Source organism: Aphelocoma coerulescens, chromosome 9 (genome assembly GCF_041296385.1).
Source record: "Aphelocoma coerulescens isolate FSJ_1873_10779 chromosome 9, UR_Acoe_1.0, whole genome shotgun sequence".
Lineage (NCBI taxonomy): Eukaryota > Metazoa > Chordata > Aves > Passeriformes > Corvidae > Aphelocoma > Aphelocoma coerulescens.
The window spans coordinates 25,647,636-25,667,317 of NC_091023.1; the positions used below are offsets into that span (position 1 = coordinate 25,647,636).

The following is a 19,682-nucleotide window of genomic DNA, read 5'->3' on the forward strand; positions in this document are numbered from 1 at the left end:
CACTGATTTAGGACTTTGAAACATGTAGGACTGCAGCCCTGTGTACAAGGGAAACATTAAACAGTCATGCACAGAACATAAAGCTCGAATAAAATCCTCACCTGGATTTGGCATCTCTGACAAGACCCAGAGTATCTCGAGGAAGCCCAACCACCTCCCACGGCAAAGTGGGAGGAAACACTGACTGGAAAAGGAAATGATGTCCAATTTATAATTCAAACGTGCAGTGATGAAACTCCTCTCCAAAGGAACAGGAGGACAACTCATGCTTTACAGATAACAGGAGACTGCCGTAACCATGGGAATAACTGGCTTCTTGTGCAAGCACACACCTTTAACTGCAGCCACCAAAGCACTGGGATGGGCGTGCTGTGATCCTGTTAAACCAGGCTGAAACGGCTCCAGGGGAATCCTGCACTGGAGCTGCTGCTCCAGCCACGAGCAGAGCCCATTTGTTTCCAGAATTAGTCCGTGCCAGCCGTGTCAGATGGAAGCACAGGAATAGTGCAGCAGACACAGAGTGAGTGAACTCTTAATCCTGCCTTGGACCTTGAGAAATGAGGGTTTATTTTCCACCTAATGAAACTCAGGACACAATCAGGAATAAAGTCGACCAGAATTAGGCAATTTCTCCTCAAAACAGACTGTTACACAAATAGCAATGATGAAACACCTCCCTTTTAGAAATTAGGACTTTTGGGGTTAATTCCTGTTTCCCAAGACCCAGGTGAGCCCATCTTTTGGTTTCTGGACTAAAGTGATGGGTAAATTTGTCAGATTTTTATTTTTGTGTTTGGCAAGAGGCAGCAGTGAAGCTGTTTTTAAAAGCAGTGCCTTCCTTACCTTCAGGGCTCTCCAAGCAGGAGGTCTGCTTTTGTTTTCTCTTGATTATGAATACTTCATCCATTCCCAACCAACACTATGTACTTGACCAGATTCCTGTAAGCTCCTCAACCTGATTTGGAAGCATCTGTTTCCAATACAATTTGAACTGGAGGACTATTAACAAGATTGGATTCAGACCCCAATCAAGCCAGAACCCAGGAATTAATGCCATGTGCAGGCTGGCACTGCAATCCCGGGGCAGGGAATGGAGAGGGGGAGCTTTGGGGGCAATGAAAAGTCGATTTTCAGAGTCTATCACAGAAAAGCATCTGCAAATCTGTACAGAACGTACTGTGAGGGTCATCAAAATCAAGTTCAAGGGGGTTTTGGGTAAATAAATACTGCCTGGTTTATGTTTCCAGCTGGGGGCTGGAGCAGAAGAAAGTCAGGACTTAGTTCATGGAGTAAGCCCTGGATCCCACAACCTGCTCACAGAATGCATTGTCCGATAAAAGATAAAACCAGAATTTGTTTCAGAACAGGCCAGGACCCACAGTCCAGCCTCCCCACCTTAGTGGGGGATTGTGTTCCATGATGCAGAAGGTTTTACCCAATCCACAACCAGGGGCTGGAATGACACTGGAATTTCAGGGCCCATCCCGAGGCCAGGGCTGTCTGGTCACTGCTCTGATTGCAGGGCCTTCTGAAATTCCTTTAATCAGAAAGACAACACTGATGCCTGGGAATCATAACTTCTGGAAGAGCTCCAGGTAAAGCTGGTGAAGAACTTGCTTTTAATCTGGAATGGATTAACATAAAATGCCTGAAATCCCTCCTCGTTCCATCCTGGTTTATGGCTCCAGTTCATGGAGTTAAGCTCCAAGATGTTTTCACACACAAACATTCAATTCTTTCTTCAGAAAAAAAAATCATAAAATCTCCTTTTTATTCTCCTTTAAGTGCAAATCCAAGCTCTGGTAACAAGACAGGTGACTGTAGTGCACAGTCCCAACCCATCCCTGTTTACCAGGTTTAAAGCCAAGGTAGAGAAGTTTCTCCAAACATTTTGCCTTTAATTTCTTGAGCACAAAATGCCAATGCTCCACCTAGAAAGAGCATGACTAACAATAACTACTACACTGGGCATGAATATATTAAATATATAAACACCCCAGCATGATGTGCAACCCCTCCCAATTTTTATTGTCTCCAAGTTATAAATTAACCCGTTCAAAGCAGATTTAATGTTTATATTTTCTATAGACTTGCTATTCTTGTAAGAATTATCATTATAGAAAAGGTACAAATTGTCGTTCAGCAAGAAGATTTTATTATCAGGTTAGAAAAAATGTGATTTAAAAAAAAATCCACTTTATTTCTGATCTATTAATTAACAAGCCTGTCCTGAGAATCTCCTGTAACGGGAGAATGATACAAAAATGTCAAGGAACAAAACCCCAAAGCTCCCAACAAGCCATGAAAGGTGGTGAACAAAGCAGAGAGCCTGGGAGGATTCGGGTTTTGGCATCTTTAGAACAAGGCTCAGTCCACAGGTGCAGTTTCCCATCATGGCCAAGGCAAAGAGCAGGAAAAAGGTACCTTCTGTGTGTCTTCTCTAGAACTAAATACAAATTTTATACACAAATCTAAAAAATAACAGTTTTATAAATACAAAGAAATGTTAAAATGTACCCCACAGTATGCAGTTAGAGAGAATTTCGGCATTTTGTGATATAACACATTCAAAGACTTTCAGTCATTTTTGTCCCTGTCTTCCTGGGGCTCTGAATTTCTGAGTTTCAGCACAAAGCACTGAAAATTCAGGAACTGTTACAGTCCTTAGGTCCCTGGTTAATGCCATTTTTGTGGGAGTGCAAACAGCAGGGATAATCTGCTTCCAAATGGTAACTAATTTTTAAGGAATCTGTTGCTGTAGCAGTGTATTTAGTAGATCCTTTTGAAAATACTGTGACGTTCCAGGTAGAGAGGGAATATGAACAGGCTTAGCAATTAATTAGTCACTTCCATAATGAATTAAAATGTCTGCATATAACTGACAAAGTAAAGCCTTCTACTCTTTTGATGTGCTTGTTGGGTTTTTTAAAATATACTGATAGTGAAGAGGCTGTGGGGAAAAGTAATGGTATCTTGGTGAAAAGGGGCTAAGATTTAAAACGAATTCTAACTTTTATTCCCATGATGGAATAGTTTGGAGAAAGAAAAGGGCAGATGCCACTTGCTCATGACAACAATCATACAAAGCAGATTTCTGCTGATAAATGCAGCTGTAAATAATTCCTTCCTCTTCCCCTGACAATCAATCTTTTTTCCAGCAATCAAAGACCAGCATTTTCCAAAATTCTCACTGGCATTCTCTGAATGGGAAAAAAACTCCATTTTTTTCAGTCGCAAAAGCGAAGTGGGGGTTTGAGTTGAGGAGGGCTCAGTGTGAGGGAGAATCCAACACTGAAAGGAACAGAAAGTTAAATAAACAAGTGCCAAAAACCCACTCACATTTTTATGGAACTGAGGGAATCTGCTGCCCAGGTAAAACACACAGGACACACATGCCACAAATGAAGCCTGACATTTCAATCATATCAGGAGAGTCCTGGAAAAGAAAAGCACATGGATTTTGGCAAGAATGCTCTGAGGCATTTCAGAGGATTAAACTGAGAGTCCACAGGCTGAGTTTGTGGACAGAACTCCTTTCAAGCAGTGCAGTTCTGCTCTTCAGATGACCAAAGAGGGCTAGGAAGGGTTTAATCTTCATCTCACAACAATGCAGATCAAAACTGGTGCCAGGCTTTGGGATATGACACTGATATCAATCCAGTCCTCCTGCTCAAAAAGCCTGGGCACAATAACTCAAACCAAAACTAAAAACTGCAGCTCCAGCCATGAAAAAAAATGAATCATCCTGTCTGGAGAAAGCAAAATACTCATTTTTCACAGTTTAAGAGTTGCTGGTTTTCTCACTCTGGCTGTGTTTTGAAAATAAGCTGCTTCCCTGCTGGGCCATGTTGCTGGATTACAATTATTTCCCTGGCATTAGTAGGAAGGCCATGAAGCTGCTGGAATAGGCTGTGAACTTCCCTGCTGGACTGACAGCAGCAGGTACAATGGTGATTTTCCACTTTTATTGATTTTTGGTGGTCTCCACGTGGATGTTTACAGCATTTCCCACAGGCACAGACACAACATTTATGTTCTGTTAGTTCAGAGCAGCACATCCTCGGGATCCAAAGGACTCAACAAGCCCAGGATGCTGGTGAAAGAAACAATTTTGTAACTTCTTTATTTTGGGATGTGTGGGAAAAACATTCACATACATGATTTCTACACCTTTGTTAAAAAATCCTCCAGGTTTCTTTAAAGTACACAAACTTTTCAAGACACTTCTGGGTGGGATTTTTTTTTTTTTAATGCAAACAGGTAAGAACTTACATTATTCCTCAGGATTGCTGGACTACGTTCCTGGTTCCTGAGGAGCAGCTGACAGAGTGCAGTGACCTTCAGAGCTCCACACCTCAAAATCCAGGCTGTGCCCAAATTCCTCAGGCTGGGACTGCCTGGAATGACACACAAACAAATTAGCTGAAAAATAACATCTGCTGTTGATTTGAGGTCACTTTCTGTTTGCAGTACAAATATGCAAATGTAAAGGTAGAATTTCATGTCTCTTTTTCTTGGCAGCAGTGGAAGTTTCACCTCTTTTTTCTGGGCTCTGTGCCCACCCCTGCTCACTGTTGTAGTACTGATTGTAGCAGTGGAGGAACTGCTGGGGAACCCCTTGGTGGACATTGCTACTGAGAGGAAATGTTCATTCACACCTTCTCTCTTACATTATAATGATATATTATACTTTATAACTTATGATTAAATAACAGCTAATAAACAAAACTGCTGAGTAGAATAGAATGCAACTTTTTTCCACACATCTTGATTAAAACCTGCAAAAGCAAAGATATTTGAAATGTGAATGAGTAAAATCTCACTAAGATATTGATGACTCTGTCATGTTGGACCAGGCAGTGGCAGCTCAATGCACCAAAGCCTGGGTCTGTTCCCAGAGGAGGCAGCAGGAAGGAAATCCCTCAGCACTCCCCTATCTCCAAGTTTATTATCAGTTCCATATTGAATCTGCTTTATCCCTATTTAGTCTGTGAGGAGGCATCTGGTTTACTTCAGCTTTTTGTTACCTCTGCTGTACCATGGATTTTCTTTCACATTTCTTTTTAAATTGATGAGTTAATGGTTTTGATTTGATACAATATGAAGAGAGCTGTCTTCCATTTCAGACAAAACAGTAGTCCATGGGCAGGCTGAACATTCCAACCACTGCCAGGATTTTCTCAAGCACAACTCCAATAATTTCATTCCCTGGAATATGTGTTTTTAAATGCAGATATTGAAACAGGACACATGAAGATGTCAACATATTTTATGCTATAAGCAAATAAAGCCCAGTTTCAATCAACAGGGAGGAAACCAACTGAACTCCACAAAGAAATAAGGCTGGGTTTCAACTCCCACATATTTCCACAAAAACCATGGAATTGGTTAAAATATGGAACCAGATTCCACAAACCTATTGCATTTTTTATGTCTGTATCAACTGAAAGTACTCCATAGAAAATATTCACAGATGTGTGTGGGTCAGAAGCAAGAAGGAAGGGAAAACGGGAGGCAATAGGGAAAACAGGAGCCAACAGGTCCCAGAACTCCAGAATTTGTACACTCTATTTTTTGATCCCTCTGGAAAAAAAAAATATTTAAATGCTGTAGGAAAATCTCTCAGTAAAGTCTGTAATACATCATGGAGAACATTTTAATTGCTGTAAAAACTTACCTTTTGTCACCTTCTGATTCTTGAGCTTACAGTAAACAAATTGTGAAATCATAATTAGATCCTTGTTCACATAAAAAGCAGCAGTGACAATCTGAAAGAGAAGAGACATTTGCTTGTTCAGTAGGCAAATAGTTTGAAATACCTCAACTGCATGGAAATGTTGCTTCATAATTACAATGTGAATGACAAACACCAAATCACTGCCAGAAATAAACATCAGAGTAAATATTGGTGCAATTATGACTTGGTTTAGATGGCAGATCAGTGAACTGAATACAAACCTCTTTTCTCTCCCAGTGTGTATTTGGCTGTGCAATGTTGGTTTATCCCAGAGTCTAAAGGGACAGTTCTAAAAGGATAAGTGAAAAAGCAGGAATATTAACAGATCACCTGGACTGGCAGCTGGTTTGCTAAAAAGCAGCCTAGGAAACTGGTCAGGTCTCCAGCCACCCAGCACAGCAGGAACCCTCCGGACAGTGCTTGGTCCACTCTCCCACTCTGGCAGGACATGTGAATTTGACTGGAACAAATTCCAGAAGGAATCATAAAACAGTGTAAGCAGAACAAGGTTTAATAACTCAGAAGTTTTTTTCAAAATAAAGAAAGATGAAAGCTGCAGCCACAGGGACCTCCCACAGCAATACCCCCCTCACCTTTGGAAGAACTTGGCATCACCGCAGCTCAGCCGGTCCCACCCCAAGTGAAAAAGGCACAAACCACAAGCTCTCCACTGCCTCCTGTGCTCCCTTTAGTGACCTGCACTGAAACACCATTTTGTTGTGACCAGAACTACATCACAAGCATTTGACACTCACCTGCTGTAAATACCAGCCTTTCAGTTACTGAGGTAAGAAAACCCTCTGTTGTTTAACACAGAAGGGCTCACAACTCCACGTAAGCCCCTTAATTGGAGAGCTGTGACTGACAGTGAGGACTAGGGAGCAGTCCCAAACCTGAGCCCACTGGACATATCTTGCTGAATTCCATGCTCACAAACATGACAGTTTTAATGTAAAGCCCCTCTCCAATTAATATTTCAGCTCACATTTCTGCAGCTCAACAGCTGAGCAAGCATGGTTTTATTTCACTTGATTTCCACAGCCCTTTTACCAGGTCAGTAAATTATATCCCACTTATAGGGACAGACTTTGGAGTCAATCCCATTTTTTTCCAAGCATTTTTAGCTGCTGAGATCATTCCCACTTTTCCTTTGTCATCTCCTACCTGCATGTCTGAAACCTGAACTGAGTGACAAAGTGATTCAGCACTGTGCAAGTGCCAACTCCAGTGCTGCTCCTGACCTTTTCCCAACCCAAACTGAATTGGCAGGACAGGACTGGTGGGAGAGCATGGGATTTATATAAACCTTGAGCCAGCTTGTGCTGCAAGTGCACACACAACTCAGGGTGGAGAAGATAAGAGAGGAAAGGTGATTTATTCTCATTTGCTCTAAGTGGCAGAGATTAGTGTCAAGTCAGTACAACAGCACAGTACATCAAGCTCATTTGTCAACCACCAAATATTTTTGCAAACATGAACAACATGCTTCTTTCTCTGGCATATTATTCTATCTGTATTATGCAGATAGAGGAACATATCCAAGCTAAAATTAAAAAAAAAAAAAAAAAGAAAAAGGCAGCTTTTGCAAAAGGCTTCAGGCAAGATTACTCATGTTTGAGTCTGAGAACTGATTAAGACTTTCAACTTAGGGGAGTGCAGCGAGCAGCAAGCAGACAATGGAAATGAGCCCTGTGACAACGCTCCAGCACTCCCACACATCCCTGGCACATTCTTCCAGGAGGTGCCAAATCCAGGGCGCTCCATTCCTGCACCATGCCCTGTTCTCTGCTGGGCAGGTACTGAGAGCGTGTGCCTGCAGCTGAGGAGCCACCACTCCCGCATGGAGATCCAATCCCAGAAGTTGATTCCTGCCTCCATTCCCAGCCCGTGCAAATCCCCAAATCCGGTTACGGATGCTGAACATCCTCTGTGCAAAGCCCTGTGCATCCAGACAGATGCAGCAGCTCCCAGTCAGCCCCAATCTCCTAGAGAAACCTGCCAAATTCCAGGGGATAAATACAGCCACTGTGAATGAGGCATTACCCACACAATGCTCGTTCCTATTCACTGATTACAGACACAAGTTGGACTTCCAAGAAAGAAAAATACTTTGTGGATCCAATATGTAACACTCCAAATTTATCACTGCAGCATTTTAGTCTGAGCTGTGTTGGATGAGGCTGTCAGTGACACTGAGGGACCAGAAATCTGCTACCGGATAAGCTAAACCAAGGAACTTATTGGAATTTAAGACCCAAATTCTGATTTTTCATGTTCATTGTGATGCTAATAAAGTGACAGTACTTTTCTTAGAAGTGCTCACCCAGATTCTGAACATGCTACTCACTCTTAAAAAACATGCATATATAAAATATTTATCTATTTGTTGGTTCCATGCAATTAATTTGAAGATAATGCTATGAACAACAAGTAATTTGTGACTCAGATTCCAGGTGAGCTTCAGAGTCTACTAAAATCCACCCAGCCTAATCAGTGTCTCGACACAGTGTGACACAGTTTGTGTTATTTAACATGCCACAGGAAACATGGGAAGCATAAAAAACGTGCAGAAGGCAAATGCAGGGTGATCCTGCCCCCAAAATTCCTCAAATGATGCCATCATGATGCATCAAGCTATTCAATTCTTGAAGAAGATTCCAAGTTCGTTTTCACAGAGCATCATTCCCTGTAAAATGAGGACTTACTTTGCTCATTGGCCAGAAACTCCTTTTTCTTTCCAAGAGACTTCAGGTTTTTGTGGCTTTAAATGCTGGAACAAGTTTCCTGCAGGAACTGGCTGCCTCTCCAGAGAACTGTCATCATTGGACCTAAACCAATTAAACAATAAAAATACAGCATACATTTATGCACTGAGAAATCACCTGAGCCTGGAGGATATGTTCAGTTTATTCTGCTTATACCAGGGAAGTTATTAGACTTTGTAGCCATCTTTGAAAATAACTTTTAAAGTTAAAAAAAATGTTACCAGTAGTATTTCAAGTATTTTTTATCCCATTCTGGCACTGTGCAGCTGAGCAGACTCACTAAAATGGGACATGGTATTTAAATTTGATTTTTTTGGGTTGTTATTATTCAATATTTATGCAGCAGAATATTTGTGTTGCCAGTCCCTAAGACTATAATTTTGGTATTACAAAAATTGCTACTTTTCTTAAATCCCTGGCAAAATATCCTGTCCCAGGAAGAGCAAACCCAGGAATTCCACATGAAAAGAGGATAGGGAGACTGCCAGAACATTTCTTTGCTTCCTGTAGTATTGAAGTTGTCAGTGATGAGAAAAGCATGGAATGGTTTGGGTTGGAAGGGGCCTTAAAGATCATCCAGTTCCAACCCCCAAATAATAAAATTATATTAAAAATGGGTTATGTTCCTATAACAATTCTTTGCCTGTAACCTCATATTCTTTCTTAGTTTGCTGCCCAAATACTGGTTACTTCCATTTGGAAAAGTTCCAGGGAAGGTGTGAACTTGGATCCTTGGCATCATCCCTTTCTGCAAAGGTTTAGTGTTTCTCCAGCTACAAATAAAACTGTTGTGGTCCAAGACATTTAGGAATAAGGAATCAGTAACCTGAGCCTCTTGTTTGGACACTTTTTCTCATTTAATATCTTATTCTGGACTAAGTAAACAGAAACAGACAATGGTTTAGAAGTGAAATTCACTTGCTTAGGAACAGTCTCTCAGTGCAGACAAGAAAAAGCAAGTTTTCCCTGGAATTTGGGAGATTTGCCACAGCTCCTCTGCCTCTCCAGCTGCTGTGAACATCCCTGTGCTCCGGATGTCAAATAACCAGAACTGCAAGTGATGTATGAGGATGTCAGATGTGTGTTTGGCTGATGTGCAAGTTCTTTAAACTGCGGTTACAAACAGCTCAAACCCCAAAAGGGATTCATTTGTAGTGTTCATCATTTAATTCCTGCTAGGGAAGGAAAAGGTGGAGCTGGGCTATGGAGCAACCAGGGCTTCTGCAAGCATGTCCCAGTATTAACCTGGTCACTGGATTTTGGCTTAAACTGTTCTCTGAAAGCATTTTAGACACTACTGGTTGTGAATTCTGCTTGGCCAGATTTCACCTGGAAACCAAGGCAAGTTCCCAGAGAACAATCCCAGTTTACCTTCACCTGGGATAGTGGAAGGTGTCCGTGCCCATGGCGGTGCTGGAACGGGATGAGCTTTAAGCGCCCTTCGAACCCAAACCAGTCCGGGTTCTTTGAGTCTGTGATCTATGATTTTATGGTCTAATATTAACAATAATAAACCAAACAACAAAACTGAAGGAAGCGCCTTTCAGGAGAGCCCAGCATCCCACCCCCGGGGAGCCGCATCCCTGCGGGAACGGGGGTGCCGGGGCTGCTGTTCCCCTTTTCCCTGCGGAGCCGGGGAGCGCCGGCGGTCCTCGGGGGAGCCACGGGATCGGGGGAGGCAGGACACGGCAATAACAACCGGGAACGGCGTCGGGAGAGGCCCCGGGCACCGGGAGCGAGGGACACGGGCCCGAGCGGGGCCGGCACCGACCTGGAGGGCTGCGGTTGCTGCTCCGGGATCCGGCGGGCTCGCCTCGAGGGAAACCCTGCGGGCGGGGAGGGAGACAGGGGAGCACCGGGATGACCGGGATGACTGAGAAAAGCGGGACAGCCGGGATGCCCGGGACAGCCGGGATGCCCCGAGCAGCACGATCCCCGCCGCCCCTCCCTTTCCCTGCCCTCCCCTCCCCTTCCCTGCCCGCCCGCCGCCATCGCCTCAGAGCGCGGGCCCGGGGCGCCCCCTGCGGGCGGGCGGGCGGCGCTGCGGCCTCAGCCCGCCTGAGGGCCGGGACCCGCCGGGAGCGCGGCGGCTCCGGGGCCCTTCAGCCCAAACACCCCGCGAGTCTGGGGTTTCATCCCTGGATCCCAGCCTGGGGAAGGCTGGAAAGGCCCGCAGCGGGTCAACTGCTCCCAGGGTCTAGAGGTGCCTCCCAGGGCTGGGCAGAGGGGCAGGAACACCCCCTGACCTGCTGGAAGTGCAAGAGCATCAGGAGACCTTCCCCCTGCGGGACCAGCACCCTCCTGCTCGCCTAAACGCATTTTAATCTGATCGAGAAAGACCACAACACAAAGAATTCTAATTAACAATCCTGGGATCTTTGTAGGGATTTTTGCCATTTTAGAACCATTGAATGGTTTGGGTTGGAAGGACCTTGAAGCTCATCCCATCCCACCCCCTGCCATGGGCAGGGACACCTTCCCCTATCCCAGGCTGCTCCCAGCCCCAATGTCCAACCTGGCCTTGGGCACTGCCAGGGATCCAGGGGCAGCCACAGCTGCTCTGGGCACCCTGTGCCAGGGCCTGCCCACCCTCCCAGGGAAGGATTTTTCTCTAATATCCCATCTAACCCTGCCCACCTTCTGCTCAGGGCCATTCCCCCTTGTCCTATCACTCCAGGCCCTTGTGAAAAGTGCCCCTCCAGCCTCTTTGCAAGCCCTCTTTAGGTCCTGGAAAGCCGGACATGAATATTTTAGAATATTTTGATAGGGAAGAGTGCTGTATAATTTACTGAATTTTTAATACAGTTTTACTTTTTATTCTCATACAGGCTCATCATGTCAGTGGTTGCTGCAGCCTAGCTAATTAACACAGGGCTGGGAGAATGATTAAAGGCAGGCTCTGGGTATCTGCATTGTTCCAGTTTAATTGCTGCTCAGGCAATGATTCAGTGTTGGTTTTGGCAGTGGAGCTGCATTTGTCTGGCTCGGTGAAATTCCCTGTTATGTCCATGACACTCATCTGTTGGGGATGGGCAAAAGCAGGAGGATGTGTAACAGTGTTAGAGGCAGGCTTGTGGAAGGAATAGGTTTTGTTATGTGGGAAGACCAGGCTGGAGTGGAAGGTGTCCCCTCCATCCCAAGCACTCCAGGATTCTGTGGCTGTAGGAGGGGAGCTCCTGGATGGGCCCTTCATGCAAGCACACTGTCCTACCAGCCTGAATCCCTGTTTCCTTTGGATCTGTGCTGTAGCCTTGCTCACAGCTCCTCTTTCTCACCTTCTCGCCTTTTGTTCCTGAATATTCAGAAACTCATGTTAATCATAGGGGGGAATAAGCAAAAAAAGTAATTTATATGTAGAAAAACACTGTAAAGATACCTCCAAAATCCTTCCAGAGACTAAAAAAAGTTTTCAGAAACAGAGGTTGAGATTCCTAGGTTTATCCAGGCTTGTTGCTGTCCCTGTTCCTGAATAAACACATCTTGGATGTCACGAGCTGCATTTCATGACACTCCCTTAAAAAAGAAGTGACTGAAGAGAGGATAATATGGAAGACAGCCAATTACTCCATAAATGTAAACGGCATTAAAAGTGGTGTATAACATTATATATTTATGGCTACAGTTTTGTTCTGCTGTCACATAACAAAATGAATAATGCATCAGTCCAAGAACTTGTCATTAAGTGAATTTCTTTGTTGCCTTGCTATTAAAAGATAAAACCCCTTGGTGTGTGTATATGCGTGACATTAACCCTTTTCTGGGAGTAAAATGTAGGCTGGGTGAAGGCATTGTTAGAGTGGAAAATTGAAGTAGATGTTATCATTTTACAGGTGAAATAATGCTAGTGATATTCATCAGAGGGATTTGAAGACATTCAGGAAGGTGTTTTCTGTTGATGAGAGGAGATAAATGCACTTCACTTCTAAAAGACAAACAGCTCAGTACAAGAAGGACAGGGACGCACTGAATCCAGGGGAGAGCCATGAAAATGGCTCAAAATCCAGCTGGAGGTGGCCCTGACCACCCTGCTGGGCTTGGGCTTGATGGTCACTGCAGGCACCTTCCAATCTCAATCCCACTCTAAGAGATGGGACATTGAATAATTAAAAAGATGAACTGTTACTCCTATGAAGAATCTGCTGAACTGAGATCTGGTGCCTCCTAAAAACATCTCTGAAGGTCGTGGTCTCCACCCCCAGATCCTGTGGGTTTCCATCTTTTTTCCATGTTGTCTTCCTTTAATCCTTGTCCTCCCGAGGAGAGAGGGGAACATCTATTTACAGCCTGACAAGGGAGACTAAAGGGCCAATCCAACTCCTGATTAGGAGAAAATTGCCTTTATGCTTAAAGTCAGTTAAACTGGATATGGAATTTCAGGCCCCAGCTGAAATCCTCGTCCTGTCCCGTGAGCCCTGCTGACAAAAAGGAAACCCTAATGCAGTTAGATGAGGGTGGAACAGTTTTGGTGTTGAGCCTTCCAGACTCCTCCATGTAGATACACGTGATAAGTTTGCACCTCTCAAAAGTAAGATTAAACTTATCTGAAATACCATTTATCTCAGAATGCATTAATCTGATTTTTTTTCTATTTTCTCCTATTTCTCCCTAACGTAATTGACAGCAAAATTGAATCGGTTTCCTACCGAGTTGGACTTGAAAGGTGAACACTGAATTTTCTATTACTTGGTTTTAATGCAATGTGTACACCTCACGATTTGATAAATTCAGACCTGCTGGGGAAAAGCCAGGAACCACATTTTGGACACAAAGGATCAGATCTTGTTTTATTTTGCAGGAACTATTGGCTAAATTTTGAAGTTATGAGAGAAAAATGGTTTCTCTGCGAAATGTGTTGAAAATTCAGGGAATTGGTTTCTGGAGCAAGAGGTTCTCAGGTCAGGGAGGATGTTGTAGGAAAAACAAAACAGATACAGTGATACCACCCAAAAAACCCCAAAACAACCACCCCACAAACAAACCCAAACTAATAAACCCCCCCAAAACCACAGAGAAACTGAGGAAATGAAAACTTTGTGAGAATGGCTCAGGAAAAGGACGGGACAGCAGGAGGAGAGTGAGAAAGGGATGAAAAGAAAGAGATGTTTCCTTCAAAGGGAGACATTTTAGAGAGCAATCAGTCATTAATCCAAACACCAGGACAAACCAGTGATCTGGTGTCCTCTGTTCCTAATGGAGTACAGAAAAGTCTCTGGCTAATGAGTAATTTCCTAATTGTGGAGTGTTGAAAAGCTTTGCTTAGGGAAGCAACATCAGGGCAAACATCAGGTGAGCCTAGACCTGACAGCTCTTGCCTCAACAGGTTTGGTAACCTCGAGGATGTTCCAATCCAGCATTCCTACAGTTTCATGATCATTTATTTATAGAAAGACTTCCTTCTATAAATCTAGTTTGCCTGCCAAGCCACTTCCACATCAGTGCTAATATTAATTAATTTAAATAACTTTTCCCGTGAGGTGCTACCTCTCTTCTATTTTCCCTGCCTGCTTTCCTTAAGCTCCCAAGTACCTGCTGCTGCTTAGCCCTGCTGCCATTGTGAAATGAGGTGCTGGTGGCAGCGTGTTCCCCTTTCAAAGCCCTCTGAGGTGCAGCATTAACGATGGAAAGCTTATTAAGGATCTGGGCAGATGTTTTAGGGTTTTTAGTGAGGCATCTCTCTGCAGCCAGGAGGAGAACCTGGGCACAAGCAAGGCGTGAGCACCTTGCAGAGCAGGCACCGCTTCTCTCCTGTGTAACTCAGCACAAATCCCTGTGTTAATTTTCACTGCTATGGATTATCTGGTTTCATTAGCAGCTTCAGAGGCTGGGTGATTAATATTAATAATCCCTGTTAGCCTATAGACTTAATTAGGGTGAGAAGCAGCTGGATGCCGTGCGGAACCAGCCCTGGCTCCAGACGCGGTGTCTCTGCCCTGATTGCTGAGCTCTTAAGTGGGGGCAGCTGAGAACAGCACGTCCTCACGGTTACTTATCAATACCGCTCCTCCTTCCTGCTTCCAGGACCCTTTTAAAGGCTTCTGGCTCTTACCCAGGACCTGGCAGCGTGGTTGGAGCAGTCCTTGTAGTCAGGCGGGTTTTCCTCTGTGTGGGAGTAGCTGCCTTTGCTCTCCTGGGTAAGTTTTCCTCACGGCTGCTCTCGGGGACAGAACACGAGGGTTCCTTGGGCTATCAGCAGCTTCATTCACTTGTCGTGGCTCTCCTTAAAAAAGAACTTGTGCGAGCCGAATGCGGCTTTTGTCCCCTTGGGGTATTACCAAGCAGGCAAACCCTACAGGAATGTGAGAGCTGCTAAAGGGCTCCTCAACTTGCAGGGCTGCAGCTCCAGTGGCACCGACCCAGCACTCGATATTGGGTCGGGTTCAGGGTCTGAAACCCCGGCGGCAGCGGAGTTATGCAGCTCAATTAGCACAGTTCATAAACTATGCAGCTCAATTAAGGAAGCCCTCTGTCCGTGGAAAGCAAAGCCAGTGGAAGGAGATGGCTGAAGTAATAAAATACGCGGTTCAGTGGGAAAATGATGCAGGTGGCTGATGAAAATGTTACCTGAGATGTGAATGTGTGTGGGGATGTAAAAATGAGGCTGGGTGCGTTTGGGTTTGTCCAAAGAGAGGCGGAGGTAACTTTTTTTGTTGCTTGTGAGTATTTTGGAGACATCTCTGAACCTGCAGTGGTTATAAAGAAACGAGTATGCAAAGTTTCCCTATTTGTGATAAACTTTATCACCGCGATGGCGCAGCAGGTGTTGGGTTTGTGATGCAGATGAGTCTTTGGGGAAGGGCAGCTGTTAATGAGCTCTGAGCGTTGTACGAGGCAATACCCACCTGCGAACCTCCCTAAACAGCAGTGCCAGGGCTGGGCAGGGTCTGGCTCCTCCCAGACCTGGGTCATAACCCCAGAGTTTTATTCAGGGAAAACCTCTTTTAATTTTGGCAGGCGCTGTGACTGTGCCTGGTACACAGTAACTGGAGAAATAAGCAAGACTTGGTATGGAAAAAAAATCAGCATTGTTGCCCAGAGAGGCTGTGGATTTCCCATCCCTGGCAGTGTCCAAGGCCAGGCTGGATGGGGCTTGGAGCAGCCTGGGACAGTGGGAGGTGTCCCTGCCCATGGCAGGGGTGGGGCTGGATGGGCTTTAAGGTCGCACTTCAACCTTACTTGTTCCATGTTCTATGACTCTAAAACAGCTTTAGCAATAAATACAAAATTTGATTGAAATATGAAGTTGGCATGTAACACTTCTTATTTGGCTGTGGTTACAATCCTGAATAATGCACTTAGTGTATAAAACAGTGCAAATACACTGAATATTGGGCTACTGCCAGTCAAACACATGGCCCAGAAATGCTTCTTGTTCCCTTCTTCATAAAAGTCTGTGGCATTATCCCCTTTTCTGTCTGGGGCAGCATAAGGTAAAAGCACAAAATACTTCCTGGGAGGATAAAGGACTTCAGATCCTTGTAGGGACAACGAGAATCTCTCCATTAATTTCAGTGGGCTTTTGAGAAGCTCTGGTATTTTTTAGAGTTAAATACTTCATCCTCTCTGGAATGGAAAGACCCAAGATGTGTTTTCTGAAGAGAAGAAAAATCAAACACAAACTGTTTATCTCCTGTTATGATAGAGGAAATATTGCATCCAGTTCTACAAAATTCTTGGATGAAATTCCTGATATGTCTGTAAAAGATGTGAATGAGCTGTGCATTAGTGATGTTTAGGGTGTGGGATAAAGACCTTGCTTACAAGGGAAACCTTTACACTGTCCTAAAGATGTTTGTGCCCTGGCTGGTTCCATCAGAATCAGGGGAATGTTGCCTGACTTTAAAAATGAGTGGATTAAGGGAACATTCAAGGGTGTCCTGCTTGGCCAGCCTTGGAGTGCACATATTTAAAGGCCATTAATAGGTGGTGCCCTGTCCTGGATCTGTCCCCTGCTGAGGCCACCCCAGTGCAGAGCAGGATTTGAAAATCATTATTTATCCTATCCTGGATTTCAGCCTTAAACCCAGACAATTATTAGCCAAACTGAAACCCTTTGGAGGTGTGATGTGTGAGTCCTGCACAATTCTCCCTGGTTTTCCATGGCTGATTCCTGGCATACAACAGGATTTTGGTGTCAGGACAGGCTGCAGGGACATAAACATGATTTTTGCCATTAGCCTTTTATGTTGGGAGGGGAGTGGGTTCTTACAAAAACCCGAAATTAAAGAGACTCCAGCCTGACTGTGAACTTAATAGAGCTATCAACCCCCCTCTGTCATTATACAACAATTGTTAATTATTTACAAGCAAACTTCTGCGAGACAGTATTGTAGCTGTCAGCATTGTCATTATTAAAATTAAAATATTTTGTCTGGGTGGAAGATAACATGACTCATTTTGGTGAAATGTAATGAATATGGAATATTCTGTTGCTTTTCCCCAATTAGTTGGAGGGAGAACAATAGGCTGTCTCTTCCCTAACAAGATGTTTGTTTTTAAAAGTCTAACAAAATAAATATTTTCAGGGCTTTGCTGAAAAAGGGCGTCATTCACTGTAGCTGTTACAATAAAAGTTAAAACCAATTTATTTTTTTCCAGGATGGGGAAAAACCTATTTTCATAAAGTAATTTTTTTTTTCAGCTGGTGAAAGATGTGTATGAACCTTTTTGCTTTATTGCCACAATATCTTGGTTTGTCCTATTGTTACAGCAAAGACTGTAAAGCTCATCTTGTTCCACCCCCTGCCATGAGCACCTTCCACTATCCCAGGCTGCTCCCAGCCAAATCCAACCTGGCCTTGAACTCTTCCAGGGATGGGGAATCTGCAATCTCTGGGTGATTTTCGTTGCTATTAGAAGTCAAAATTAGGTTCATAGTGAGCAAAGGAACCTCTGAATTCCTGCTGTACCATGAATAAAGTAGTTATCAGATGCAGAAATAAAATCCAACCCCCTGTCTGTGCTCTCCTAGTCGGACCACCCTGCCCTGTGAAATTTATTGTATTAAAATCTTTTTATAAAAATTATTTTCAGAGTAAGAATATTTCTGTTCTGCCATCATCTCACAAGCTTTTTTACAGTCTCAGAGGAGTGGGAGAGAAGCCAGCTGTCTTCTTCATGTCCTTCCTGAGCTACAAGGAAGATGCAGGGAACATACAATTGCATTTCCCTTAAAGAACAACAACAACAACTTTAACATTGTTAAAAGAATTGTGTTCACCCCCCATTAATTTTGTATTTGATTGCCCAGGCTGTGGTGCAATGAACAGGAGCAAAAAAGCCATTAGGAGGAATTGCCATCAAAATCAAGGACCTGTATGACTGAATGTGTATTCTGGGGAGCAGGTTTTTTTTAAAAACTATAATTTATAAACTCCTTCGGTGTTGCAAAAGCCCTAACAAGAGTCGTACAAATGTTTCTACTCATTATCTTTGGGCAAACAGGCTTTCCTTTCTCCCAGCAGCTGCCCAAGGGTGCTTGACCTTACACTTGGCTGTTCCCAGTTGGTTCCTTTGATATTTCTTTGGCTGTTATTAGAAAAACGTCCTTGCTGGGACACTCCCAGTGGGGCTTTGCTCCTGTGCTCTCCCAGGAGAGGAGGACACAGCCTGGCTTGGATCCATGGGGTCGGCCTGTAGGGTAGGTTTTAGTTAAGCTTGACTTGGTGGGAATCTGGAATGCATTATCAGAGGGAGGTTAAGGGGAAGAGTATGGACATGCTTAATGTGGAAGGATCAGGTGCGTGTGGAATGCCTCTGGAATGCTCTGGGAATCATTTCTGTTGCAGCTGCCAGGCTCTGGAGCTGCTCAGGTACGTCCTGGGCACGGGTCCCCCCCTGGGCAGCTCCCTTTGGAAGGGCTGGCTGAAGCTCTGGGGTTGGTGAGATGCCACAAGTGTCAGCTGAAAGGCTGCATTTCCTCAGTGTCCTGCTCTCCCTTGACTTTCCTGTTGGCTAAAGCTCCTCCAGAGGCACTGACAGGCTCCAGCCTCCGAGAAGAGGCCCCATAAGTAATATTAACTTCTGCGATTTCCTTGTTACTCTTAAGCAGGTTATTAATTAACTGAATGTAACCACTGGCTGTTGATAAATCCTTTTAACTAATTCAAATTCCGTATCGAGCTGGGAGCATTTTCACTCGAGCTGCTGCCCAAGTTAAGCTGGATGAGGAATTATTCCTGATGTGCTTTCCAGCGCCGGAGTCGGGGCAAAGGGAGAGAAGATATTTGTTTGCTTGATTCCACATGACAACTCCAGGGTAACTGAACAGACTGTACGGTTGGGTTGACAGGGCTGAGCACCCGCCAGCAGCCTCACTCACATACCAGAGCCAGGGGGATGGAAGGGGCACCGGCAGCTGGGATGGAGCCGATCCGAATTCCTCTAAAGAGCGCCAATTTGCCATCAATTATTCATGTTTTTCTGAGGTCTCGCTTCTGAGAGGTAGGAATAACTTAAATATGTGTTCATGTACCAGTTTGAATAATGAATAAATTACTGTGAGGAGAGGAGTTGAGGAGCAGAGCTGAGTGTTAAATAATGGAGGAGGTTTTGGAGGGAATGTAGTCGTTAACAGCGTGGCTGTTCCTGGTTTTCTCTGACTGCAGGAGCTGTACTTATTAGATGTAGAAATGTATTACAGTGATGCCCATGAGAAGTGGTGTGAGCTGGCTGGAGGTGCCAGGGAAGGAAAAAGCAGTGTTTGTGTGTGGGACATGCACCTGCAGCACTCCTGCATCCTCCTGGGGCTCAGCTGTTTCCTTCCCCTCGCTGTGCTCAGGGGCAGTTTGTGCCCAGGCTGCAGAATTAAAGCCTTGCTTTAGGGGAACTCTGGCAGACTGGGGAGCTGCTGGTCCTATTAAATCACAAGCTGGAGAGACACTGGGGTGGATTGCCAGGTACCTGGGAGGAACTTCAGGACATTCAGTTCTTGTCTGGTGACTGCTGTTTCAGGAGACTTTGAGGTTCAGTGATTTTTGCATTTATTTACTGCTCCAGTCCAATTTTCCCTTCCAGAGTGGCATTTTTCATGACAGGGTTCCTGTATTCCAACCCTGTGGTCCCTCATGCTCTGCCCCATTTCCTCCTTCACTCTCTTTAGATAGAAATTCACATTATTCCCCTTGTAAAAATTTAAACCAAATTCTTTTTCTGTAACATCACTGCAGTTGTGAAAATAAGTC

The 19,682-nt window shown here is 44.4% G+C and overlaps 2 protein-coding genes across 14 annotated transcripts in view; one reads left to right on the plus strand and one right to left on the minus strand.

Annotated features, from left to right (window-relative positions):
- Positions 1 to 2,148: 2,148 nt before the first annotated feature.
- On the minus strand, positions 2,149 to 6,410 carry LOC138114659 (lysosomal amino acid transporter 1 homolog). Its single transcript, XM_069024378.1, has 5 exons — positions 6,331 to 6,410; positions 6,068 to 6,197; positions 5,678 to 5,768; positions 4,273 to 4,397; positions 2,149 to 3,436 (listed from the first exon to the last, which is right to left on the minus strand). The coding sequence occupies exons 2-5, from the start codon at positions 6,185 to 6,187 to the stop codon at positions 3,344 to 3,346; spliced, it is 429 nt and encodes a 142-aa protein (XP_068880479.1). The 5' UTR covers positions 6,188 to 6,197; positions 6,331 to 6,410; the 3' UTR covers positions 2,149 to 3,343.
- An 8,122-nt stretch (positions 6,411 to 14,532) lies between these two features.
- Positions 14,533 to 19,682, plus strand: part of VEPH1 (ventricular zone expressed PH domain containing 1) — a 62,142-nt gene continuing 56,992 nt past the window's right edge. For 9 of the 13 annotated variants that reach the window (XM_069025060.1, XM_069025061.1, XM_069025066.1 and 6 more), the window contains exons 1-2: positions 14,533 to 14,633; positions 18,791 to 18,942. The gene's annotated coding sequence lies outside the window, so the exon portion shown is untranslated. Of the gene's footprint in view, positions 14,634 to 18,629; positions 18,943 to 19,682 lie in introns of those variants that run through there. The other 4 variants (XM_069025064.1, XM_069025068.1, XM_069025069.1 and 1 more) reach the window with 3 other exon arrangements.